This window comes from Castor canadensis, chromosome X (genome assembly GCF_047511655.1).
Source record: "Castor canadensis chromosome X, mCasCan1.hap1v2, whole genome shotgun sequence".
Classification (NCBI taxonomy): Eukaryota; Metazoa; Chordata; class Mammalia; order Rodentia; family Castoridae; genus Castor; species Castor canadensis.
The window spans coordinates 1,164,051-1,188,981 of NC_133405.1; the positions used below are offsets into that span (position 1 = coordinate 1,164,051).

Below are 24,931 nucleotides of genomic sequence, written 5' to 3' on the forward strand. Positions count from 1 at the left end.
ATCCCCCCCCCTTTATTTTTCTTGAGGGAAAAATATACACAACATAGAATTAACCATTTTATAGTTATTACATATAATGTTTATGACACATACAATGCATACATATTGTATTACAATATGTATGTATACATATTGTATTTTGCAACTTTAGGCAGCTACAATCTTACATAATTACAACACTGCACGATTGTACTATGCGATGTGCATATGTAAGAGGGTGTAGCCTGTGACACCATGAAATGTGTAACAGTAATACATGTGTATCTATGTGTGTATAAGATGATATTTTATGGCATTTAGTGCATTCACAATGCTGTCAACGTCTGGATCCAAAACATGGTCATCGCTCCAAAGTGTTCCGTCCCTGTTAAGCAGAGTATTAATTTTTAAACTGTAATTTTATTAATTTAAGTTTCTTTCCAGGGGACTGGGAGAGCTTTTGCCTATTATGCGTGAGGTCCTGGGTTCCATCCCCAGCACCGCAAAACAAACAAACTTCTCAACCTGCCCAAAAGGGACGTTGTCCTGCGGCGGTCGCATTACAACCGTCCAGTGGGGACCTGAGCTGACGCGGTCCGGCCGCCGATCCCGCGCAGACTGTGCCTTGCTTTGGGTTTGCAGAGCACTCACATCGACGCACGTAACCCAGGTGTGCACGGCGGCTCGGGACCCAGGGCCTGAGGACGTGGGATGCCCTCAGGGCTGCCCAGTCTCGCCGCGGGGCTCCGGCCGCCGGCGCGAGTTCCAGCCCCAGGCCTTCCCCTCCCTTCCGCGTCCGCGGAGGCCGGAGGCGGCCAGGGGCCGGGCTGAGGGGCGTAGCTCGAGGTTTCATTCGGCGCCAGCTTCTCCTCGCCCCGGTCGCTTGGCCCAGGTTAACTGCGGCTGCTCCGTCCCGGCGGCTCGGGCTGGCCACGCTCGGTGACCCAAGCCCGGCTCAGCCAGAAGGAGGGGCCAGAACTGACGGTGGGCGGGCAGGTCGCCAGTTCCCAGGCCAGGGCCCGCCCTCTGCCCGCCGCCGGGCGGAACCCGGGCCGCCTTGCGGGTCCGTGAGGGTTGGGTGTCAGGCCGGCCCGCTGGGTGGATCGGGAAGACAGCTTCCTCTTTTTCTCTCATCCGGTCCCTACTCAGGCAGGCGCTGCGATTCCGTCGGGTGTCATGATCGGTCTAAGGCTGAGGCAGGCGTGGAGACGAGCGGGTCTGCACAGGTACGAGCCCTGAGGGCATAGGGGCATAGGGAAAGAGGGAGGAGGGTGAGAATGGGAAGGAGACCTCAGGGCCGGGACCAAGGCTGGTGCTGGAAGCCCGAGTCGGGCTTTGAGCTGAGGCCAGGAACAGTAGCTCTTTCTGGTTCCTTCCCATAGATGTGGTGGGAGCCCTTGACCTCAGGACCTCCAAACCTGTTGGAGCCAGTTCAGTGCCGCACACACACCCGTATGTATCCCAGAATAGGCACCAGGGCCGAAGACCCAAATTAGCATGAGTGACAGAGCAGGTGGTCAGTGAGAAAACAGGCGTCAAAGCCAGCCAGGAGGAAGACACTGACAAAGACACGGACAGCGGGAGAACAGTGGAGAGCAAACAAGACACACGGGTAGAGTCAAGACAAGCAGAAAGTGAGAGACTGAGAAAAGCAGGCAGACAGAAGAAGCCTAGGCCTCATGTCTGGGAATGTCAGTGACATGGACAGGAAGATAAATCAAGAGACATGCTCAGAAAGAAAGGGGCTCCAGCTGGCAAGATGAACAAAAAAGGCTTGCCAGCAGTGACAAGGTCATGGGAAGAGGCCCCATCCATCACACACTGCAGTGGGGATGATGTGGCCCTGTCTGGAATCATTTTTGAATGCATATGCCCTCGAACCCAAGATTTTCACTGTTGGAACTTTATCTTAATGAGAACATCTCCCAGGTAGAACGTGGGACTAACTGCATCTCCCATAGTCAGGGTATCTAGAAGGAAAATGCTATGGAGCAGTTTAAAAGAATGAGGTCACCAGGCAACAGTGGTTCACACCTATAATCCTAGCTACTCCAGAGGCAAGAGATCAGGAATATTGAGGTTCAAAAAAATAATTCATGAGAACCTATCTTGAAAACTATCCAACCAAAAAAGGCCTGGTGGAGGAGCTCAAGTGGTATAGCACCTGCTTAGCAAGTGTGAGGCCCTAAGTTAAACCCCAGTGCCATGAAAAAAAAATGTGGTCAAACCTTTGTGCACTGTGAGTAGGAAAGTAAAATAGTACAACAGCTATAAAAAATAGTGGGACTGGGTACAGTGGCTCATGCCTGTCATCCCAGCTACTTGGGAGGCAAGGATTGCAGTATGAAGCCAGCCTGAGCAAAAAAGTTAGTTGGACCCCATCTCAAGCAATAGCTGGGCATAGTGGTAGACAGCTGTGATCCCAGCTACTCAGAAAGTATAAATATGAGGGTTGAGGCCCTATTTGAAAAATACCTAGGGGCTGATGGAGTAGCATACGCAGTAAGAGCGCCTGCCTAGCGTGAGGCCCTGAGTTCAAGCCCCGGTGCCTCCAAAAAAAATTAGTAAATGAAAAATACCTAAACCACAAAGGGCTTGGGAGCATGGCACAAGCGGTAAAGCAGCTGCCTAGCAAGCACAAGACCTGACTTCAACTCCCAGTACCACCAACAAAAATAAGAAAACGAAAATGAAAAAAAAATGATATGGTGGTTCCTCAAAGATTTAAAAATATAGCTACCATATGATTCAACAATTCCACTTCTAGATACATACCCAAACCAGAAAACTGAGATATTTCTATACCAGCATTATTCAAAACGGCTAAGCCGAGTGCCTGTGGCTCATGCCTATAATCCTAGCTTCTCAGGAGACAGGAGATGATCAGGAGGATCATGATTTGAAGCCAGCCCGGGCAAAATAGTTCATAAGACCCTACCTGGAAAAAAAACCTGGGCTGGTGGAGTGGCTCAAGCGGTAGAGCGCCTGCCTAGCAAGCATGAAGCCTTGAGTTCAAACCCCAGTACTGCCAAAAAAGAAAAAAAAAAGAAGAAAAGAAAAGTCACTGGAAAAAAAACCATCACAAAAAAAAGGGCTGGTGGAGTGGCTTCAGGTGTAGGCCCTGAGTTCAAACCCGAGTACTGCAAAAAAAATAAATAAACAAATGGCCAAATGGTAGATGCCCTAATTAATGTTCATTGATCATTGATGGATGAGTTGATAAGTTAAATGTCTGTGCATACAATGGAATATTATCCAGCCTTAAAACAAAAGGAAATTTTGCCGGGTACTAGTGGCTTACATCTGTAATCATAGCTACTTGGGAGGCTGAGCTCAGGAGGATCACAAATGGAGGCCAGTCTGGGCAAATATTTCACTAGACCCCCATCTCCAAAATAACTAGAGCAAAATGGGCTGCAGATGTGGTTCAAGTGGTAGAGAGCCTGTTTATTAGCACAAAGCTGCGAGTTCAAATCCCAGTCCTACCAAAAGAAAAAAAGAGTAGGAAATTTTGATACATGCTGTACAAGAATGAGCCATGGGATGTGATGCCCAACGAAATAAGACAGTGGCAACAAGTCCACTAGTGTGGCCAAATGCATAGACAGACAGTAGGACAGTGGGTGCCAGGGCTGGGGGTATGGCTGGGGAGTTGTTTTTTTGGTTCGTTCTTCTTTTGGGTTTCTTTTCTTTATTAAATTTTTTTTCTTTCTTTCTTTTTGCATCACTGGGGTTTGAACTCAAGGCCTCACGCTTGCGAGGCAGGCACTCTTACCATTTGAGCCACTCCATCAGCCCCCTAAATTATTTTCTTGTTTGGGGTTTGAACTCGGCCTTGCACTTGCTATGCAGGCAGGCACTCTACCACTTGAGGTATATCCCCAGCCCCAGAAAGCACTTTTTTTTGGTGGTACTGGGGTTTGAACTCAAGGCTTCACACTTGCTAGCCAGGTGCTCTACCACTTGAGCCGCACCTCCAGTCCTTATTTGTGGTGTGTTAAAACAGAGTCTTGGGCTGGTGGAGTGGCTCAGGTGGTAGAATGCCTACTTAGCAAGTGTGAGGCCCTGAATTCAAACACCAGTACCGCCAAAAAAAAAAAAAAAAGAGAGAGGGAGAGAAAAAAAAGACAGAGTTTCACTGTATAGCTGAGGCTGGCCTGGAACTCCCTATGTAGCCCATGCTGGCCTCAAACTCATGATCTTCCTGCCTCTGTCTCTCAAGTGCTGGGATCACAGGTGTGCACCACCATGCCCTGCCTTATTTTTGTTTTTTAAGAGATAGGGTTTTACTATGTTGCCGAAGCTGAACCTGAATTCCTGGGCTCAAGACATCTTTCTGCCTTAGCCTCCTGGGAAAGGAGTTGTGTTTAATGGGCACGGAATTTCAGTTTGGGAAGAAGAAAAAGTTCTGGAGACGGAAGGTGGTGACAGTTGCACAATAGTGTGAATGTGCTTAATGCTATTGGACTTAAATGGTTAAGATGGTAAGTTTTATGCTACATGTATCTTATCACGTGGTCAGGTCAAGCCATATGTTCAGAGATTGACAGGTGTTCCCAGGGAGAGAGGCAAGAAACTGCACAGCCAGCAGCAGAGCAAACGCCACTTAACCAAGCCCAGTTGAGAGTGCATGGGAAGCCTGGATTCTTCTGGAGGGACCCTACAGCCATACGCAGCCATGTGTGGCCTAGCTGTACTCCTGTTCATTTTCCTGACTGGCGGAACTGAGGCTTTTCGCATCTGTGCCTTCAATGCCCAGCGGCTGACACTCGCCAAGGTGGCCAGGGAGGAGGTGATAGATGCCTTAGTTCGGGTAAGTTTTGGTGCTGCAGGAATCCACGCGCCTAAGGATTATGACACAAAGCTCCCAACCCTCCCTGACCAGGGACATATTCCAGAGTAGAAGGGACATCTACTCTGTGAATGCACAGATGCAGAGAAAGTTCTTTCATTGGTGTCTGTCTCCTCCTGTGTGAAATGGGTGTGGTCTGGATGGGGGTGACACTCAGTTTTCCCCCAGCTCCTTTCTAGTCCCACTGCTCTCTGTGGGTTGCAACCAGTGAGCCCTGTCACTCTTGGCCATATCAGTGCCAGTTCCTTAGGTAACCCCCATTTGGTGGCTGGCTGTAAGTAGAGCTAGCCTCCTTGGTGTCGCACAGATCCTGGCTCGTTGTGACATCATGGTGCTGCAGGAGGTGGTGGACTCTTCCAACACTACAATTTCCCTGCTGCTTAGAGAGCTCAAACGGTGAGGAAGACTCTATGGGTCTAATCTGGGGCCCACTCAGAGCCTCAGGGGCCCTGACCTTGAGCTCCTCTTTTCCCAGCAGACTTGACAGCGCTAGGCACTATAGCTTCCTAAATAGCTCACTGCTGGGACGAAGCACGTACAAGGAGAAGTATGTGTTCATCTACCGGTAAGCACAGGGGTTGGGAAAGACAGGGCTAGCCCTTGGCTTGGGAGATGGCTCATTAGTTTCAAGGGCCACAAGACCCTCCCTTCTGGGGATAGCCTCGCTTTCTCACCATGCTCTTTCGCCACAATGGTTTTATTCTGGGATCTTCCCTTCATCAACCCCAGCCGGCATGTCCATATAATAGGAGGCCTCTCTCCCCATGCACAAATGTAGGGCCCTTCTTCCTCCTTCCTATGGAAGCCACTGGTGCTCTGAGAGTGGCTGGTCCCCTCTCTGGGAGTGGCCAACAGTAGCCACAGCTTCTGGAAAGAGGATCAATGAATGTTGGCATTGGTTGAACTAAATTTCTAGAAAGTATTTTTTTCCCCTCAATACTGAGGATTGAACCTAGGGCCTCACGCTTGCTAAGCAAGTGCTCTACCACTTCAGCCATGCCCCAGTCCTTTCGTTTGGACTTTTTTTTTTTCGGGAGGGGTATGGGACTGGGGCTTGAACTCAGGGCTTTGCTCTTTGAGCCACACCTTCAGTCCATTTTGCTCTGGTTATTTTGGAGATGGGATCTCTCCAACTACTTGCCCAGTCTGGCCTCCAACTGCCATCCTCCTGACCTCAGCCTCCCAAGTGGCTAGAATCACAGGTGTGAGCCACCAGCACCCGGCTTATATTTTGAGATAGGGTCTGGCTAATTTTGCCTAGGCTGGCCTTGATCTCTTGACCCTTCTGTTTCCTCCTCCCAAGTAGTTGGGATTACATGTGTGCTCTACCATGCCCAGCTTAGAAATAGTGTAAGTCTCTGGGAGAATAGGCTGGGCCGGCTTATATTTTGAGATAGGGTCTGGCTAATTTTGCCTAGGCTGGCCTTGATCTCTTGACCCTTCTGTTTCCTCCTCCCAAGTAGTTGGGATTACATGTGTGCTCTACCATGCCCAGCTTAGAAATAGTGTAAGTCTCTGGGAGAATAGGCTGGGGAGCAGGTTATGTAGGTGAAATTATATGATGTCCAGGATTTATTCTGAAAGAACTACATTACCTTGGTATACACCTGAGGGAATTGAAACCCATCCCCACATGAATGCTCATTATTCATAACAGCCCAAGTGGAAATATACACCAACTGATGAATGGTGGACAAAATGTGGAATACCCATAGTGGCATATTACTCAGCAATAAAAAAAGTACTGCCGGGCACCAGGGGCTTGGGCCTATAATCCTATCCACTTGGGAGGCAGAGATCAGGAGGATCACAGTTTAAAGCCAGCCCTGGCAAATAGTTCATGAGACAAAAACCAATACAAAACAGGGCTAGCAGAGTGGCTTCAAGTGGTAGAGGGCCTGCCTAACAAGCATGAGGCCCTGAGTTCAAACCCCAGTGCTGCCAGAAAAAAATGTTCAGAATGTACTAATCAAAGGGATTTTTTTTTAGTCTGGGTGCAGGTGGCTCACACCTGTAATCCTAGCTTCTCGGGAGTCAGAGATCGGGAGGATTGCAGTTCAAAGCCAGCCCCAGTAAATAGTTTGCAAGACTCTATCTTGAAAAACCCATCACAAAAAAGGGCTGGCTGAGTGGCTCAAGGTGCAGGCCCTGAGCTCAGTGGTAGAGTGTGTGCTTAGCATGTGTGAGCCCCTGAGTTTCATTCCTAGCTCCAATAAATTATAACCCCAAAAGTTTGAGAAAAAAGGCTGTGGCCGCATGGAATAGGTAGAGCCAGGAAATAGGAAGCCCCTCCTTGAGCACATGCAAGCCAAAAATCAGAGACTTGGGGACCACTGCATCCCATCTTTTGATCTTCCCAGGTCCGACAAGACACAGGTTCTGAATTCCTACCAGTATGACGACTCGGATGACCTCTTTGCCCGGGAGCCCTTTGTGGCCCAGTTCACTTTGCCTAGCAAAAGTAGGAGGGGAAGAAAGGTGGGCTTGGTATGGGAGCAAGGAGAGTATGGCTAGCTCCTCCGCTGGGGACTTGGTCATAAGGAGGAAGCTGGGGGAGAAGGGTTGGGAATGGGTGGCAGCCCCAGCTGCCTGTATTTGCAGTCCTTCCCAGTGTGGTGCTGGTCCCGCTGCACACCACTCCTAAGGATGTAGAGAAGGAGTTGAATGCCCTCTACGACGTATTTCTGGATGTCTCCCAGCGCTGGCAGAGCAAGGTAGGGCCTAGCAGCTCACATGAGAGGGATGGGGACAGATGGGGACAGTTGGGGACCGCCCAGCCACTAGACCTGACTGCCTCTCTGGTCCTTAGGAAGTGATCTTGCTCGGAGATTTCAATGCTGACTGTGCTTCGTTGACTAAAAAGCGCCTGAACCAACTGCTGCTGCGGACAGAGGCAGGCTTTCACTGGGTGATTCCCGATGGAGAAGACACCACCGTCCGGGCCAGCACCAACTGCACCTATGACCGCATTGTACTGCATGGGCAGGGCTGCCAGAGCCTGCTGCAGGCTGCAGCTGCCTTCGATTTTCCCAGGAGCTTCCAGCTCACTGAGGAGGAGGTAGAGAGGTGGAGCTGGCACAAGGGAGAGAAGAAATGGTAGTGGTGGTGGGAGGGAATTCTGTCAGTCCTAGGCACTGACATTTCATCCCATTGCCATTCTCAGGCCCTCAGCATCAGTGATCACTATCCTGTGGAGGTGGAACTGAACCGAGAGGCTCACAGTGTCCAGCCCCTCTGCCTGACTATGCTGCTCTTGCTGGCACTCCTGCCCACTCATCTGGGCCCAGTGGCCTGAACTGCCCAGGGTCTTCCATCCATGGATGTGACACTGACTTTGACTCAAACCTGACCTCCCCTGGGGCTAAACTGCAGCCCACCTGTTTTGTGCTTGGTAGACCACTCCAAGGCTGGGTCTGGGAAGGCATGGGTGGGTTCAAGCAGCATTTTGTCACTGGGATGGTAGATTGGCTCAAGTGGCATAGCCTATCTACAATAAACACCCCCATTACTGCTCTCCAAAAAAGGGAGTGACAACAGATACTATTACACAGATAATTTATAGCAGAAAAAGCCAGATTGGAGGGCTATTACATAAGATGTGCCAATGGACTATTTTTATCATGCAGGATATAGGGGTCAAGACCCCAGTAGATAAAGTGGATAAGCTTTTCACACCAAAAAAATGACTATTCAAACATAAATGTGTACATTAAATGTAATCACTTTTACGACTAGAGCTTGCAAATAGTCTTGGTTTCTGAGATCAGGCCTCTATAAAGCTGTCACATCGTTGCCAAGGCTGGCCCCAAGCTTCTGATACTGTTTTAAAATTTACTATTACTATTGTACTGGGGGTACACTGTGACATTTACCAAAGTTCTTATATCATAGTTGAATTCACTGTCCATTTGGTACTGTAGATACTTGTAGGTGACTACAGATACACACCACCATTCACATTGAACCCTTTTGTAGAGACTCATTCCCTAAGTGATGTTACAGGAGTCCAGGATTAGCCTTACCCAACAACCCCTCCTCCATGACCCCACCTCAGCTTTAGTGCTTCCTCACTTGCTCTCTGGGGGGGTTCAAAACAGTCAACTGGTGTAAAGGTGATCTTAGCCCCTTATAGGTTGTCAATTACAGCCACATGACCCTCAGTTATAAGTCTGTTCTGAAAAAGACACCTCCCTACCACATCTATCCTTCAAGAATCAGATAAAAGCTGAATACAGGGGCTGGGCCTGTAAAAGATCAGGAGGATTAAAGTTCAAAGCTGCCTGGGCCCTATCTTGGAAAAAAGAAGATCACAAAAAAAGGGCTGGTTGAGTGGCTCAAGGTGTAGATCCTGAGTTCAAACCCTACACTGCACACAACAAAGAATCCGATGCAGAAAATGTAAGTGGTCAGGATGATTTATTGTTGCACATGATTAAGGTGATTAAGGAGGGAACAGCACAGTGGGAACCCTCATGAGTGCAGGGCTCGCCACTTATCCAGGGGACCACGATTAGGGATATATTTGACCCCACAGCCATCAGGGATGAGCCGCTTCTCAGCTACCATGTCTTCAAATTCATCTGCATTAAACTTGGTAAAGCCCCACTTCTTTGAGATATGGATCTAAGGAGAGATGGAAAAGAATTCAGCAGAGAATACTGGAACAAAAAAGGCAGAAGGGGCTTAAAGCACAACTTACCTTCTGGCGGCCAGGGAACTTGAACTTGGCCCTGCGTAGGGCCTCAATCACATGTTCCTTATTCTGCAGCTTGGTGCGGATGGACATGATTACCTGGCCAATGTGAACCCTGGCCACTGTGCCCTGGGGCTTCCCAAAGGCACCCCGCATACCTGTCTGGAGCCTAGATAGGGGACAGTGTGAGATCAGACACATACACATTGGAAACCTGTTTCCAAGGTCCCTTAGAGCAACCTACACAAACAACAGGCTGCATACACTACCAAGGAGGCTGCTGTCTGCAGTCACTGCACACCAGGTCCCTATGAGTAAAGGAAACTGGTCGGCTTAATTGGCTGCAAAGTATTGTGGAAATTACCTGTGGAAGGCCCTGCAAGTTGCTACTGGTCCTTCACAAAGCTCCCCAAATGCCTGCTATTCACACTCAAAGTAGGCTCTGTCTACACAGTACACCGCCCACCTGTGGCCCAGAGCCAGCTTCATTATGCTGTAGGATCAGGAAGTGTCCACTGAAAACCTCTTGCCAGTGCTTGTCCCATTTTATCTCAGTCACTAGGTAGCTGAACATATGTGAAGTCCATCTCTTTACTCAGCCTGATTGGAGTCCAAACCCAGCAGAGGTACCAAGTTGTGGGAAAAGGTGCAAGCCCCAGCTCACCTGTCAGCCCCAGCACAGGACAACATCTTGTTGATGCGAATGACGTGGAAAGGGTGGAGCCGAACTCGAATATGAAAGCCGTCTTTGCCACAACTTTTTACCATGTACTTGTTGGCACAAATACGGGCAGCCTCCAGGGCTAGGAGTGAGGAGGAAAGCAGCAGTGAGACAAGATGGTGCAGAGGCACCACAACCCTCCCCAACTCTAAGGAAACATGTTAGGTGGGGATTTGAGAAGACAGGTTCATGCTTTATTATGTGTTCTGGATCAAGCTAAGGGAGCACACAGATGATGCGGAAGTGATTAACAATCCTGCCTCACCTTCGGAGGAGAGCTGCTCATATTCATCAGACACCATGTGGCCACAAAGTGGGAATTCGTCCACTTTTGCCTTCTTCCGCCCCAGGTCAAAGATGCGGATCTTGGCATCTGGAAAAAACTTGGGTTAAGTGTGAAGGAAGTTCCAAGGGCAGCTGAATCAGCATGAACAATCCAGTTAGGAAGGTCCTTCACTACTTACCAGGCACACCTCGGCAAAAGCGAGATTTGGGGTACGGTTTGTTCTTACAATATCGGTAACTGCAGAGGAGAAAAAAAATTCCAAGTTTAGTGAGGGCCACAGGTGAACTCAAACTCTCTAAATGCTTCCCTAAGCAATAACAAGAGGGACATGCCCAGCTCCTTAATTTAGCCTCCATTTGGAGAAATTGGCTCTAAAACAGTCAAAACAGGTGTTCACAACAAAGGACACCTACGCTAAAACCTAAAAAGGACCAGTGTCTCCCTACAGTCAAGCTCCAAACTCATTACCAAACCAGTGCATTATTGTAAACTTCGCAACTAAAAAAGACCTCCCCGTAGTACAGTACAGTACAAATTCGCTACACAGTAATTCCAACGCTCAAAATGCTACTTAAGACTTCCCAGCACGTGACCCGAAATCGGCCTCAGAGCCACATGAACGGCACGCTGCGCCCTCTGCAGGACGCAGGAGACGGCAGCGCCCGCTTTTCCGGGCCCGCTTCGGTGCCCGAAAAGACCACACGATACAACGCCCAGAAATACGGCAAGGGCCACACAAAAAGGCCCGAATGGGATATCGAGCACTAAAATACTGCAAATTTGCAGGACAGGGGACTGGATGACAGCAAACGATGCTTCCAACCCAACACTAGCGCTGCAAATGCAATCCTGGGTCAATCTGGCACCCTGGCAATAAAACCAGGTGAGCAGTGTAAGGTAACAAACTTTTAAAAGAAACAAATGATATAAACGAAGAATAACAGAAAAGTACTACGGAAAACATGGAGTCAGTTCCCAGGACACGAACGCTGGGGGACGAAGGCTCCACCCAGTGGTTGTCTTTTGGGCCAAAAGCAACTACGCCTCCCTTTTAACAGCCGTGAAACTGGATGGATAGAGACAGGACTCACCACCGAGCGGGGCGGCGACCCATGGCGACACCAGAATCTTCGGTGGCTGCAACGAAACAATCAGAGTTGAAGTACAAGTCGAAGAGAGGCCTCAAACCCCAGCAAGAAAAGACAAGCGTATTAAAAGACCGCACAACCATACCCACTCACCGTGCCACAGGAAAAGAGGCGCTCCCACGCCTGTGCCTGCCTTATATAGGCGGACTATCTTCCAGCGCAGGAACCATAGAGTCTCAACGACGCGGTGGGTTGACACTCTATCAAGCATCCTGACCATAGAGGCAGCTGCGCTCTGCGCCTGCGTATGGGAGCGGCCCAACACATGCGCAAAGTGGGGTGGTGGCGAGGCACTGGACCGCGGGCAGCCTACAAGCGAATGGGGTTTCGACACATCAGCTCCTGAAGTCAGCTTCCGGCTAGCCATCTTGGCCTAGAACTTTTGACATGCTTTGTTGTCACTATGATAGACATATTCCAGGAGTTGAAAGAAGAAAAGTGGTCCTTGGTGGAACTCGCGGTGGCCGCGCAGGTGTCCCGAAATTCCTCTAGGGTCCAGAGCCGGGCGGGAAAGCGCCATGCCGGGCCTCAACTAGTGTTTCTTTGTCAACAGGGAGGCTTTAGCAGGATACCCACCCTCCCAAAACCTTCCCCTAACTAAAGAGTATTCAGTAGGACTTGCTGTGACTGTGGTCCAGGTTTCGGCTTTCGGAGAACCTGGGGTTACGCTTTCCTGCAGAAAAGAGGCCCAGAAGACTCCAGGAATAATCAGGGTCCTAGAGACCCCGTGGGCGCTTATTGGGCTAACCCCGCCTACTCAGGCGGCTAGGGAAAGAGAAGTGCTTCCCAGGGAGCTTTGGAGAAGGGGCTAGGAGGGTGGCACCCCCCCACACACACACACACTGTCCCTCCTTCAGCTGGAGAAGGAACCTGGTGCCAGAGCCTCAGGCCACGCCCCAGTCCGGGCCTCCCCCGCAATTTTGCCCCGCCTCCCGTGAGCTTTGCCTCCCCAGGACCCCAATGTGTGGTGGCCCCCTTCCCACCCGCCGTGTTGTGCAGAAAGGGCCTCTGAGGACGTCTCTGGGCCGGTTAGCGGCCAAGCATAGACACCCCCTCCCCAGCTGCCTGGCCCCTGAGTCGGGGGGGGGGGGCCGGGGGAGGGGGGGCCGGAAGGTGTCTGTCCACGCTTCTGGAGGTGGGGACTTAGAAGGTAACAAAGTCTCTCATGTCACTTGATTGCTCCTCTAAGATACCTGTTCTCCTGGAAGACATGTCACTTTAGTAATTAGTGCAGATCCTTTGGGGGAAGCTTATGAAGATTTGCAGCATACACTTAGAGCAATGGCGCAAGGTCCATCCCAGGAGAATCTTGTCTCCTCTTGCATCATAGGGCTCTGAATTCTTACACTGACTTAGGCCTGAAAATTAAGTGACAGGTTATGGGTCAACTAAAGTCAGCTACATGACTTCAAGAACTAGAATATTCAATAGTTTCTTTTAAAATTATTTACTTGCTTTTCTGAGACAAAGTCTCACTCTGTAGCCCAGGGACTGTGATGCTCCATGCCTCAGCCTCCCAAGTGCTGTAATTACACATGTATTACCAGCATGTTCCAAACATGCACGTAAGAGTTATCTGTTTCAGTGATGTACCAGGCTACCCTTCTATTTTGTCCCTAGAGACACTGATCAATCAGCCATCACCAAAGATCTGTGGGCAAGGCACTGTGATTGTTTCTATGTTCCAAGTGAACAATCATACACATGGTTTACTTGCCTTGGGTAGGTTGGAGCTGCCACATTATCTGTTATCTCCAGGGGAATTGGGGAGTCCAGTGGTGCCATGATGTACAGTCATGTGGGGCTTATGGAACTAGAGCACCACAGAGCTTTTCTTTTTGTCTTAAATACTACAGAGCTTTAAAGATGCAGGTGGTCCCTCATAAATGACTCTTTTAGTGTCTCAGTGAAGAGAGTGTCTTGTGGACTTTATGAAAGACTGTTGGAGAGGAAGGGGTGTCCAGATCACATGTAAAAACCTACTCCACTTTTTCTCTTAACTAATTAGACTTTGGACTTTTTTCTCAGCCTCGACTACGACATCATCCCATATAAAACGCAGGCACATATTCAAGTTGAAGTCAACTGGGCTGGGGGTGGAAATGAGTGGCAGAACACTTGCCTAGCATGCACAAGGCCCTGGATTTGATTCCCAGCACCACAAGAAAAAAAAAAAAAAAAACCAAACACTTTCTGTTAGGAACCAAAAGCCAAAGTCTGACAAGGTCGCTGTGGCTTAGGAGCATTCCAACAAGGTCTGAATCTGCAGGTGCACCATGTCTCTATCATGGTGGGAAGGAACACTGAATGGTTTCCCTTGACTGAAAAGAAGTTTATACTTAGTCAAGCACACTAGCAGTAAAAATACAGGATGGCAAAAACACATTGTGGCTAGCTCAGAGTGTTTTGATGTTTAAGTCTCTTCCTCTTTTCTATAAAGTTTGCTGAGAAAAATAAAATTTTGCCAGTTGGTCATCAGCCTGCTGGCCCTCTCGCTATGTGTTTTGTCATTCCCTTCCTGAGTGAATGAGTCCTTTCTTATATCTTGTCTTGTTCATTCCTTTCTTGAGCACTTTCGTGTAAAGGACCTCTTCAATCCCGGCACCTTTCAGCTGAATAAGCAAGAAAACTATTACAGATGCCATAACCTGCAAATACTAACATGGTCAATCTGAGATCTGTAATGACTGGAACCCTATCAGTGATTTGAGCTCTGTCCAGAGATGTGACTGATCACATCCTTTACATGAAGATCCCAAGGATCCAGTTCCAAACAAGTTCCCTGGGGTTATGGTGGAAGCTAACCACAAGTCCTCAAAATCATTGCTAGGTCGACTGTTTTTTTCTAAGTCAGACCTATTTGCCCAATGCAGGAGTGTTGAAATCATACCCAAATTTTGGAGCTATGAAAACAAGGGGAAGGAGTGGAAGGTCTCAGGAGTAACGAGTATCATCATGCTAGGCACCTGCCCCAGAAAAATGAGAGACATTTCCAGGGAAGGAACACCAGTCCATCCCCCCACCCCCGAACCAGGACATCAGACCATTTCCATCAGCAAAGGAGGCTCAAAGAGGCTGGGGGCTTCTCGAATAACCTTTTCCACATTCCCCAACTGCAGGTTTCAGGACCCCACTTTTCGAAAACTACCCCTTACATTTCACAGGACAAAAGTCAAGGATGGAAATTCAACACATTGGCATTTTGTAACCCACATGTTCAACTTTGGGCTGGATTGTCAGAATTGTCAGCACTGTGGGTACAAAGAGGAAGAGGATTTTGAGGGCTGTTCTGGGAGTCCCCAGGGTCTCTGACTTGAGAGTTAAGGAAAACGAGCTCATGATTTCTCAGTCAAATGCACACAGAGGACTATCCCAGACTACCAGTAGTCCTCATGGCCACCATGACAATGACTTGAGCTCCCCAGACACTGGCTTCAGTTGGCACATCAACCCAGTCAAACAAAAGGGGGTAGTAGCTACATTCATTGTGAGCCCACGGCAGGCCATGGATGATTCATGCGCCACTTGCAAGGAAAAGAAAACCCTCAGCTCTGCAATCTAGCTCAAAGGCACAATCTTGCCCAAATGCTATGTTGGAGGTCTGTCTTCTGAGACCACTCAAAGGACAAGTCAGAGACAAAAATTTACCTACTACTACAAGACAGGGAATTTAACGTGAAGGGTGGTTTGCTCAGGGATTGGAGAGCCAAAAGTGCAAAGAAGAACACTGAAGTAACACACTTGACAAAGAAAGAAGCTACTGCTCCTAAAATGAGAGGTAAAGAAAGTTGGGGATCTCATGAGCCAATAAGTCAGCAGTGTTGATACACCAGGATTCAGGACTCTAATGAGAGGCTACAGCAATTTCTCAAGGAAGAAGAAGGCGGCAACATCAGGTAAGAGGGAGAGCAGGGTAGGAGGGCATTTCCTTGGCTTCACCTTCCACTTCACTAGTTCTCTCTTCATTAGCATCTGTTTATTGTTTCATTCCTCACTTGGGATTTTTATTTCAACAACTATGTTTTATTGTATTTACTTCTAAAAGTTCTACCTGCATCTTTTTCAATTCAGCCTGGACTTGGAAAATTCTTCTCTTTCCTTTTCCTTCCTGTAAATCTTCATTTTGTTGTATCTCACAAGGTATTGACCATTAGACGCATCAGAGTCGCTTTACATCACAAAACACAAATAATTTGTAAACGTCCATGACTGCTGCCACCTAGTGTCATGAAAATTCAAAACTTCATCCTGATGAAGCAAGAGAGGAAAAGGATTGTTCTTTTATCTTTCCCCTTTCTCATCTGATCACCAGGTTCCCCCTCTGATCCCTTCCCAGGCACACTGGCACACGGTAATCTCAGGGGAAGGCAGAGAGCATAACCCAGAGAGGGGGCAGGCCCTGGAGGCCAGCATCCTTGATTTACACTCTGCTTTTTCCATTTCTCAGCTTGTGATTCAGAACAGGCCACATAACTCATCCGTGCCATGCTGCCCTCATGTCTTCATCTGGAAAATAGGCGTGACATTGGCACCAACTTCCTGGAGCTGCTGAGGATGCAGCGGAAGGGTCCTGGTGTAGCGCTAGGAACAGCCCCACACATAGCAAACGTCCAGTGTTACCGATCACGTTATCAGGTCCTTTGACCATCGTGCCCCGGGAACATTGACAACTCTGGTCTTGCCCTTGGATCCACCTGCTCATTCTCAGAGAGGGTGCCTTGAATCATCAATGTGAGGCTGTTGGCCTATCTGTGACTTCATCCCTGGGAGTCATGTGTGCAAATCCCAGGGTAGACTGTGCCCTTCTGTCCTTTCTCTGTAAGAATTCAGCACTATGGCCGTGCCAGGGAGGCGACTTGCTCTCTCAGCCTGGATTCCCAAAGACTCACCTTCTCGCTGACCTGTGGGAAGGCAGTCCCTGCTCCCAAGTGCACTTCCTCAACTGCTGACTTAATGGAATCTGAGATGGACCCACACGTTATGGATCCATGGGCTGAGAGGCAAGTTTGTCCCCATCCTTCCTTTCCACCTTGCAGCTAGCCCTTCAACAGCACTTGCTGTAGGTGGGCATCTCAGTTCTACTCTGTCACATGCTGAAGCTTCAAGGGTTCTCTGCCTCTGAGACCATCAAGACCCAAGTGCCAGCCAGGCATGGTGGTGCATACCTGTATACCTGGCACTCCAGAGACTGAGGTAGGAAGATGTTGAGTTTGTGGCCGTGAGCCATGAAAAATAAACAAGTAAACAAAAAGCACCAAGACCCAAGTGCCTTCACAGCCCAGCCCAGCATTCTTTTCCTATGAGGCTCCAATCCCAGCTCCCAATTGCCCTTCCGTTTTCATGTGCCCTTGGCTTCCCCATGGGCATCTCTCACTTACCTGTGGTCCAGTATGCATGGAAATGATGCATCTCAACGTCTTATAACTGTTTTCTGTACATTCTCCCACACACAACTAGGGGCACTGCAGAGGACAGGTGCTGAGTGTCTAAGAGGCACCACCCCTCAAGCCTTGCCAAGTCAGCGCAGGCTCCTGTATTGAGACCCACAGCCTGACCTGACTGGGCTGGTGGTGCAATCTACCCGCCTGGGTCAACAGGAATTTGGAACAGGCAGTCCATAACATTCTCTCTTTCTCTCTTTTTCTTCCTCCCTCCCTCTCTCCTTTCTCTCTCTCTCTCTCTGTCCTTTCTCTCTCTCTCTCTCTCTCTCTCTCTCTCTCTCTCTCCCTCTCTCTCCTGGGATTCCATAGCTACTTTAGGCAGAGTGAGAACGCACAGTAGGCCAGGTTTCCTGTGCACTGCACACTGGACAAGGACTCCTGCCTTGGGAAAGAGAGAGCGTGTGCCCTATCTCCACGTGTTCTACCTGTACACCTGCTCAGAAGGCAGAGAGCCTTTGGCTAATGTGCATACAGGCCTTCAGGGATGCATGGGGGCCCTGTAGCCTACACGGAACCCAGGAATCTTGTACCCAGATAGCAAAGAGAGGGGAACCACCAGTTCTCCACCTGTTGGCTCTGCTCCCAGGGAGGCCTGGTTCCTCTTCATGCCTAGGAGCCACCCGTGAATCCTTCCAATAGATGCTCCTTTTACACAAGAAAATTTAAGTGGGCTTCCTCACCACTACCTTCCTCATCTAACACCCCAAGATCCCATACCTGAACATGGCCGACAGCCCCACCCTGAGTCACAGACTGTGGAATATGCCACTTGATGATGTCTCATCATGACAAAGAACCTCCAAGAGGCCAAAGGCTGCAGCTCCTGGTGCCACATGTCCCCAGGCATGACACTGCAGGAATTGCTTCATGGCACCTCCAGTGTACCCAGCAGAGCTAAGTCCACTGCTCCCACCTGGACAATATCCAAGGTCTTCTGGAACAAAGAAATGCAGAGAAAAGGGCTCTTCCTGTGTCACTGCCGCAGTCAAAGAAGCGAGTGATGTGGGTGTCTCATGGCCCCTAGACAAACTGCTGGTGAGAAGAAAATCCCCAAGAATGACTGAAACCATCTGAAAGATCATGATGACAGACAGAGTAGGCAGGTCCACCAGGAATGAGATTATTCCACTGCAAGTACTCACTGGAAGGCCAAGGTGAGAGGCACATCACGAATGAGTGGGCATTTCCTGTCACTAAAGCTGCTGCAATCCTTGGGAAAGGCCACTCTGCGTTAACACAAACGAACATAAAAAAGGCAAGGGGTGTTGCTCAGCGGTACAGGGCTCGCCTCCTATGTGCAAGGCCCTGGGTTCCCTCCTCACCTGGGGATGAGGTGAGGTCAGCCCCCTGTGTGTCATAAATGGGCTGGAGCTGAGGCATATGGCTGTCCCATAGGAAAGAGAAAGATCCTGACTTAGCCAGTGTCATAAAAGCCAACTGCTGAAAACCACAGACCATGGAATCTCATCACTGCAGCCACAGGCAGAAGCCACTCATGGTTTTCCTACCAGATGACTCAGGATTCAGGCTGCTTCTTGGCCAGCCCCCTGGAAGCCGGGGCCTCCCCAAGGCCAGGGAAGAAAGAGCTGGGTGCGCCGGGACATGTTTGGAAAGTCCCAAGTGCCTGGTGAAACAGCCTGGTGCCGGAGTGAAGGATTACATGCCTGAAATCAGAGCACTCAGGAGGCAGAGGTGGGAGGATCGAAAGGCAGTGCCAGCAGGGGTTACACAGCAAGACCCCGTGACAAAAGCAAAACACCACCAATACCCCACAGAAGTTGAAAGAGCTAGAAGCATAATTACGACGCTGAAATAGTGGAAGAAAATACAGACTACTTTTTTAATGTGTGTGGGGGCACATTGATAAGATACACAACCCAGAAATCAGTAAAGCAACAGTATAATAAGCTTCTTCACACAGGAACAGGCAACTTCTCATCGCCAGCAACAGCAGAGTTGTTCAGAAGGGACCAAATGAGGGAAGATTAACAGGATGTACCAGGATGAATAGCCACAGTGTATGACACGCTTCCTCAGGGCATTGGCACTTCCCGGACCAAGAAGACCAGACAGGTGGTCTGTGTGGGAGGAGGGGATCACCCTCGGTGTGGAGCAGAGTAAGGCAAAACCCGAGGGAGATGCAACCTCACACGAAGCAGGTTAGCAAACCTTAGAAAGGTGGACAACAGCAAGCATGCTGTGCACACACCAGAATTCTTGGGTAGTGTCAGTACGGGAGCAAACCACCAGTTGCTACTGAAAACTAGGGGTGGCATAGCTCAAAATGAAGGGCATCATCGGGAAAAAGGAACCCTCATTCTCGGTTGGTGGGATGTCATATAGTACAACCACTATGGAAATCGGCATGGAGGTTCCTCAAAAATCTACCATTAGATTTACCTGCTCGACCCTAGCACACCAGTCTCGGGCATATACGTGAAGGAGCTTAAATCAATACACAAGAGAGATACCTGCATACCTACGTTTTTTGCAGCTCTCGTCCCACAGGCCAAACGGAGGAAAGAACAGATGAACAGATAAAGAAAATGTGGTATAAATCCACAAAGCCACAAAGAAAAATGAAACCATGTCATTTGCAGGAAAATGGATAGAACTGGAGGTCATCATGCTGAGTGACATCAGTCAAGCTCAAAAGGCCAAATATGGCATGTTCTCACCCAGTTTGTGGAACCTAGACCTCAAATGATGCTGGCGAGGACGATGAGACTACTAATAATAGTGAATAATTGTGAATGCATCTGGGGGACGGTCTGAGGGTCAGCATGAGGTGGCGGGGGAAGGAAAAACTACTGAGGGGTGAAGAGGACGGAAGGACGCTACGTACGTACAGAGGTAGAAGGCATAAAGAAACCCACCTCAGACTGTGCGAAAGAAGGGGGTAGGAGAGGGAGAGGGATGGAAATATAACGGGGGGTGAACTTGTTCAAGTGTGTGCATGTATGGGATTATGACAATGAAATTCCCCTGCAGCACTAATGTACACGAATTTAAAAACAACACGAAACTGTTAAACAAGTGAAGCACCTCGAAGCCCGTTGAGCCAGTAATTCCTCCTTTTGCTACTTCACCAAGAGAAATCCTCGCCTGTTGCCTCAGAGACAGGAACCATGTGGCAGTCATGGTGTGGTTATGGCACGGCAGCACCGAAGCACTCTGGGTCTGTGCCACACGGTGGGGATGATCAACGTGTCAGCCCTGGGTTATGGACCACTCTGCCACAGCAGGAAAGCCACGTTAAGTGTATGGCTTCAGGGCCACAAGGGAAGAACCACAAAAGTTGTCACGGGGATGAGGACACTGCACAGTGACATTTATGAGGGCACGAGGTGGGGAAACACGATCAAAAAGAAGAAACTGTCAACCTCCAAATTCAGAAGAACACGGCCTACCTAACCGGGACACACGCACCTGAAGACACAGGGAAGCAGCACAGGGCCTTGGGAAGAGCAGGGAACAGGAGCAGGAAAGCCAGGAAGGGGAGGAAACATGAAAAGCCCTGTTGACCCGTCTTCTCCCCATCGTTAGCGAGGCCGTGAGTAAACAATGCAGTGCACTGTGCCGAGACATGCTGTAAAAGGATAGCGCTTTTCAAGAAGCAATTCCTCAGTGTCCATGAAAATCCTAAACGCGTATGGGTGGTTTTCTTTTCATTTTTTGCAATGGGATCTCTCTGTGTAGCAGAGGTTGAGCTGGAACTCCGGATCCTGCTGATTGTTGCTTGGCACGACCGGTGTCGCCCACCGTGCCCAGCAATGCAAGTCTTTTGACCTGGCAGTTCCACACACAGCTAATTACCCTAGACAGACACAAGCTCAAGACTGATGGTTGCAGCGTTTATACTAACAGCAATAAGTAAATAACAAGAAAAGGACATCAACTGGGGACTTGTTTTTGTAAATTATAATATAGCTATCCTACCAAATACCATGAAGCCAGAGAAAGAGGAGCTAAGAACTGTGTGTCAACATGGAAGGACCGTGAAGCTATATTGCTGGGTGAAAAGAGAATCAGAACAAAAGTGAATTCATTCGCATGTGTGCTTTCAAGCTGTGAACGAGCGAAAAGGGAGAAATCAAAACCGCGTGAATGACTGTTGGTGATCGCAGGGAAAAACAAGAGGGGAGCAACATAGATACTCTTGCTCAGAGTATGCTGGTTTGTAACACTTTGCAGTGATTCGCTCTGAAAATATGCGGGGTGGCCATGCAAAATCCTCGCCACTCTGGAAGGCAGCTTGGCCATTTCCATTAAAACCACACATCCGCTTCACTGAAAGCAGCAACCACTGTCTTGGGCACTTGGGGAAGGAATGGAAACATTGCAGGAAGCGCAGAAGAATGCTTCACCCGCGGTTTCTGTGGAAGAACCTCAACGTGCAAACAAAACTCCCAGCACCCGGCCGAATGCACACAAGCACACCCTAGGAGGTGCACTGATAAAATCCTACACACGGAGCACAGGTCACTGGTCGCTGTGGATTGCCGCGGGGGAGGCTTAGTCTATGCAAAGCCAACAGTGGCGACTCTCGTGGCCAAGGAGGGCTGTCTCATGGTGACAGGGACATGCAAGCGATGGCAGGTTCACACCCGGCACCTGCACATTTGGAAATGCTCTATAGGGCAGTTATTGGTCGACTGGCTGTTTTTTATGGATTTAGGCCACACTGGGGTTTGAACGCAGGTCTTCTTCGCCCTCGCTTGGCCGGCGCTCTACCACTTGAGCCCCTCTGCCGGCTCGTTTTTCTGATGGGTTTTCGAGATAGGAGCGCGCAAACCACTTCCCTGGGGTGGCGTCGAGCCTGGATCCTCCTACTTCTCTGCCCCCTGAGTAGCTAGGATTGCAGGCGTGAGCCACCGGCGCCCCGCTGGGACTTTCCTTTGCGGGAGGCCGGGTGCTGGACATGGAACTCAGGGCCTCGGGCAGCCCGCCAAGTGCTTTACGCCCGACCTCATACACCCCAGGCCCTTCTTAGAGGGTCCCGGGGCAACTACGGGTCCCCATCACCGGGCTTCTGCATGCTTCTGGCAGCTTCTGGCGAACATCCTGAATTCAACAGAGCAAGTCCACGAACAAAACACAACCTTCCGGTGACTGCTGCGCACAGGACACCGTCGCGGCAGGACGCCTTTCAGACTCCGGCCACAACAGAGACTCGCAAAGAACCCGCCCGCTGCCGCAGCAGGAGCGCGCACGCGACTGGGTGAATTCCAGTGGACAGAGGGAGCATCCGTCAAGCCTGAGGGGCGGGACTTCCACTTCGGCCGAGCTTCCTCATTGGCGGAGCTAGTCAGCCCCGCGAGCAGGAGGGCAGAAGGGAGCTTCCGGTGCGTGTGCTGAAGCGGAGACGGCGGAGGCGGAGGCCTCTTCGGCTCCACCCTCGGCGTCTCAGGCTTCTTGGCCTGACCCTGCTGGGGCTGGGCTGGCGACCCTGTGTCTGCATTCTCTCGGGGACCGGGGCCCCGGGAGACCTGTGGGCCGCGTTGGGTCCGCTCCTGCCCTCCCTCCCCGCCCCCCGGGCCCGTCGGAGGAGCAGTGGGGCCTTCTAGAAGGTCCTGGAAGTAGACAGTGAGCTCCGCGGGGAGATTTGGAGAAGGGGGAAGGAGGGTGGCAACCGCCCCTCCCCGCGCCGCCTTCAGCCCCAGTCCGGGCCTCCCCGCACTTTTGCCCCCCTTCCCGTGAGCGTTGCCCTCCCAGGACCCCAACGTGTGGCGGTTCTCGTCCCCGGCCGCAGTGTGCTGTGCGGAAAGGGCCTCTGAGGACGTTTCTGGGCCGGTTGGCGGCCAAGCACGGTCACCCCCTCCCCACATACGCAGGGTACGGCCTAGGGAGCAGTGGGCATAGCCGCCTGGCCCCCGAGTCCCGGGGGCGGGGGGCGGGGGGCGGGAGGGGCTGGCTTCCGTAGGGGCGTCTGTCCACGCTTCTGGAGGTGGAGACTGAGAAGGTAACAAAGTCTCTCATGTCACTTGACAGGTGTGCGCCGCCCGCAGGGGCGTCCTGTTCTGCTCCAGGGCGACGTGGGGTTGGCATCAGCTGGGGCCCTTCTGTTACGTGGGGGAGGTAGGTCAAGGTGAGCCCCACAAAGAGAGAGAGGGTGGCTCCTCTGGAAGTGCATGGGCCCAGGAGCCAGCCCTCCCTGTGGCTGAACACCTGCCCAGCTTGTGCCGACATGCTGAGACACACGGACGAGGAAGGATCCCAAGCCCCAGCCCGGAGAAGCTTCTGTGTTAGCACCTCCTTGCCCTCCAAACTGCCCTGCCAGGGAGGTCTCCCGGCGCCTGGGTGCTGCTACTGCCTGCGCCGTCCAGCCCAGGACACAGCCACCCAGCCCCTGGGAGACAGCTGTGCTCGGCCAGCCCTTGCCCTGGTTGGTCTTTGTGTTTTCAGGTCCAGGGGTGGCCTGTCGTCTAGCTGGAATGCTGGATCAGGGCACTCGCCATCTTATTGCTGTGGGAACAGGTCCTCTCCAGAAGAGTCGCCTGCCAGTGTGGAAGCTTCTTGCCTTTGTTTCCATGCCTCTCCTGTGCCTCTTCTGCTTGCGACCTGTGGGCTCCTGCTTCTTGATTTGTGCCTGCCTTCTCTATGGTAAGGACAGGAGCTCCTAGACACCTCTTGCTAGGAGTTTTTCCCCACGTTCAGTTGCCTCTTGCATTTGTGCTTTGGGAGTAGTTTGGAGTCAGGCAGAGGAGTTTAGTTTTTGTGATCCTGAGCAGGTCCACCTCGGGCATGTGTCCTTGCTATAAAACCAGAGTAGGTATGAGGCTCCATCTTTGGAGCCCAGGCTGGGCAAGGCCTGTGCATGTAAAGGCATAGAGTGGCTTTCCCATCTTCGAGGGGCTGCAAACCAGGGCTGGGGGTGTGGATCAAGTGAGGCCCTGAGTTCAGTCCCCACTCCCGTTAAACAAACAAACAAAAACTCCACAGAAAACACCTAAAAGGAGGGAAAATATGCCCTGGTGAGGCTATGTGGTCCCCCGGACCCCAAACCTGCCTTGCTACTGCAGTCCTGGGAATGGGGTGAAGGGGGAGAGACAGAGGAGACCCTTTCTTGTCTGAGCAGTTGGTTCAGCATCCCATATCCCGTATCTCCACCCAGACTGGAAGGCAGAACCCTTACTCCCTGAGCACCCTCGTTCAGGAACTCATGCACAAGGTAGGGGTGAACTCTCTGGATAGTCCGGTCCCCCCCACCCTACTGTTTCCACCACAGATGGGTCTGTAAAGGGCAGAGGCCCGGTAACGGAGGGGCGTGTGCCTCGTTGTCACGGTGCAGGCATCCAAGCCCCATTTCTCCAGTGTCTGGGTCAGGAGCCCAGGTCCTGGGCTCTGGTTTCTGGCAGGTGGGAGGAGCACGGGAGGAGCTGCGCTCTGGGCTGAAAGGGGTTTTTGGTATCTTGTTTCCCTAGAGACGTGTACTACATCTTTCCTGGTGGGGACTCTAAGGCGACTTCCTGAAGACGGAGGTGACTTCCCAGTGACGCTGTTGGTGGCTCTGAATGTGTCATGCGGGTTCTGTGGGTCTTGAGTGTTTTTCCTGTTGGCTGTCTCCCCTGGGCAACACGTGGGCACTGGTGACAGCCCCCTGGCACTTTCCCAAACTGCCTTGCATATGTCGGACCTGAGCGGGCAGATTGCTGGGCCTTTCTTGCAGGATATGTGCATTCCCTTGATCAGGGTGTCAGGCTGCGGATGCTGGGGCTGTTCAAGACATGCTCGGGCTTCATGCACAGCCCCATACTCATGGGCCATCTGTCCACTGACTGTCCTCTGTCCTTCTTGCCTGTGATGGAGCC

At 50.7% G+C, this 24,931-nt stretch overlaps 2 protein-coding genes, 1 long non-coding RNA gene and 1 other non-coding gene across 9 annotated transcripts; 1 reads left to right on the forward strand and 3 right to left on the reverse strand.

Annotated features, from left to right (window-relative positions):
• Positions 1 to 884: 884 nt before the first annotated feature.
• On the forward strand, positions 885 to 8,567 carry Dnase1l1 (deoxyribonuclease 1 like 1). 5 transcript variants are annotated; one of them, XM_074064351.1, is made up of 9 exons: positions 885 to 1,205; positions 1,362 to 1,431; positions 4,502 to 4,792; positions 5,139 to 5,227; positions 5,310 to 5,396; positions 7,192 to 7,292; positions 7,433 to 7,545; positions 7,641 to 7,889; positions 7,995 to 8,567. In XM_074064351.1, the coding sequence occupies exons 3-9, from the start codon at positions 4,610 to 4,612 to the stop codon at positions 8,124 to 8,126; spliced, it is 954 nt and encodes a 317-aa protein (XP_073920452.1). In that variant the 5' UTR covers positions 885 to 1,205; positions 1,362 to 1,431; positions 4,502 to 4,609; the 3' UTR covers positions 8,127 to 8,567. The 5 variants fall into 5 exon arrangements, with proteins under 5 accessions (XP_073920452.1, XP_020035713.1, XP_020035714.1 ...); XM_020180124.2 differs by lacking the exon at positions 1,362 to 1,431 and having other exon boundaries at positions 893 to 1,205; XM_020180125.2 differs by lacking the exon at positions 1,362 to 1,431 and having other exon boundaries at positions 893 to 1,205; positions 4,520 to 4,792.
• Positions 8,568 to 9,230: 663 nt separating this feature from the next.
• Positions 9,231 to 11,775, reverse strand: Rpl10 (ribosomal protein L10). Its single transcript, XM_074064356.1, has 6 exons — positions 11,623 to 11,775; positions 10,710 to 10,768; positions 10,511 to 10,618; positions 10,189 to 10,327; positions 9,531 to 9,693; positions 9,231 to 9,454 (listed from the first exon to the last, which is right to left on the reverse strand). Exons 1-6 carry the CDS (start codon positions 11,760 to 11,762, stop codon positions 9,302 to 9,304), a joined length of 762 nt encoding a protein of 253 aa, XP_073920457.1. The 5' UTR covers positions 11,763 to 11,775; the 3' UTR covers positions 9,231 to 9,301.
• LOC141420112 (small nucleolar RNA SNORA70) lies at positions 9,737 to 9,871 on the reverse strand. Its single transcript, XR_012444802.1, has one exon. It is a non-coding gene; the product is annotated as a small nucleolar RNA SNORA70 (small nucleolar RNA).
• A 2-nt stretch (positions 11,776 to 11,777) lies between the features above and the next one.
• On the reverse strand, positions 11,778 to 22,320 carry LOC141419918 (uncharacterized). 2 transcript variants are annotated; one of them, XR_012444649.1, is made up of 4 exons: positions 17,838 to 22,320; positions 15,731 to 15,927; positions 12,873 to 13,037; positions 11,778 to 11,988 (listed from the first exon to the last, which is right to left on the reverse strand). It is a non-coding gene; the product is annotated as an uncharacterized lncRNA (long non-coding RNA). The 2 variants fall into 2 exon arrangements; XR_012444650.1 differs by lacking the exon at positions 15,731 to 15,927.
• Between the last annotated feature and the right edge of the window lie 2,611 nt (positions 22,321 to 24,931).

Excerpts from the sequence above, each read along its gene's own strand:
- Rpl10 (XM_074064356.1), bottom strand. The coding sequence starts at position 11,762 with ATGGTTGTGCGGTCTTTTAATACGCTTGTCTTTTCTTGCTGGGGTTTG. Across the intron at positions 10,769-11,622 it reads GGTCGCCGCCCCGCTCGGTG|TTACCGATATTGTAAGAACA; the intron begins GTGAGTCCTGTC and ends TCTCCTCTGCAG. Across the intron at positions 10,328-10,510 it reads TGAGCAGCTCTCCTCCGAAG|CCCTGGAGGCTGCCCGTATT; the intron begins GTGAGGCAGGAT and ends CCTCACTCCTAG.
- Dnase1l1 (XM_074064351.1), top strand. The coding sequence starts at position 4,610 with ATGGGAAGCCTGGATTCTTCTGGAGGGACCCTACAGCCATACGCAGCC. Across the intron at positions 5,228-5,309 it reads CTGCTTAGAGAGCTCAAACG|ACTTGACAGCGCTAGGCACT; the intron begins GTGAGGAAGACT and ends TTTTCCCAGCAG. Across the intron at positions 5,397-7,191 it reads AAGTATGTGTTCATCTACCG|GTCCGACAAGACACAGGTTC; the intron begins GTAAGCACAGGG and ends TGATCTTCCCAG.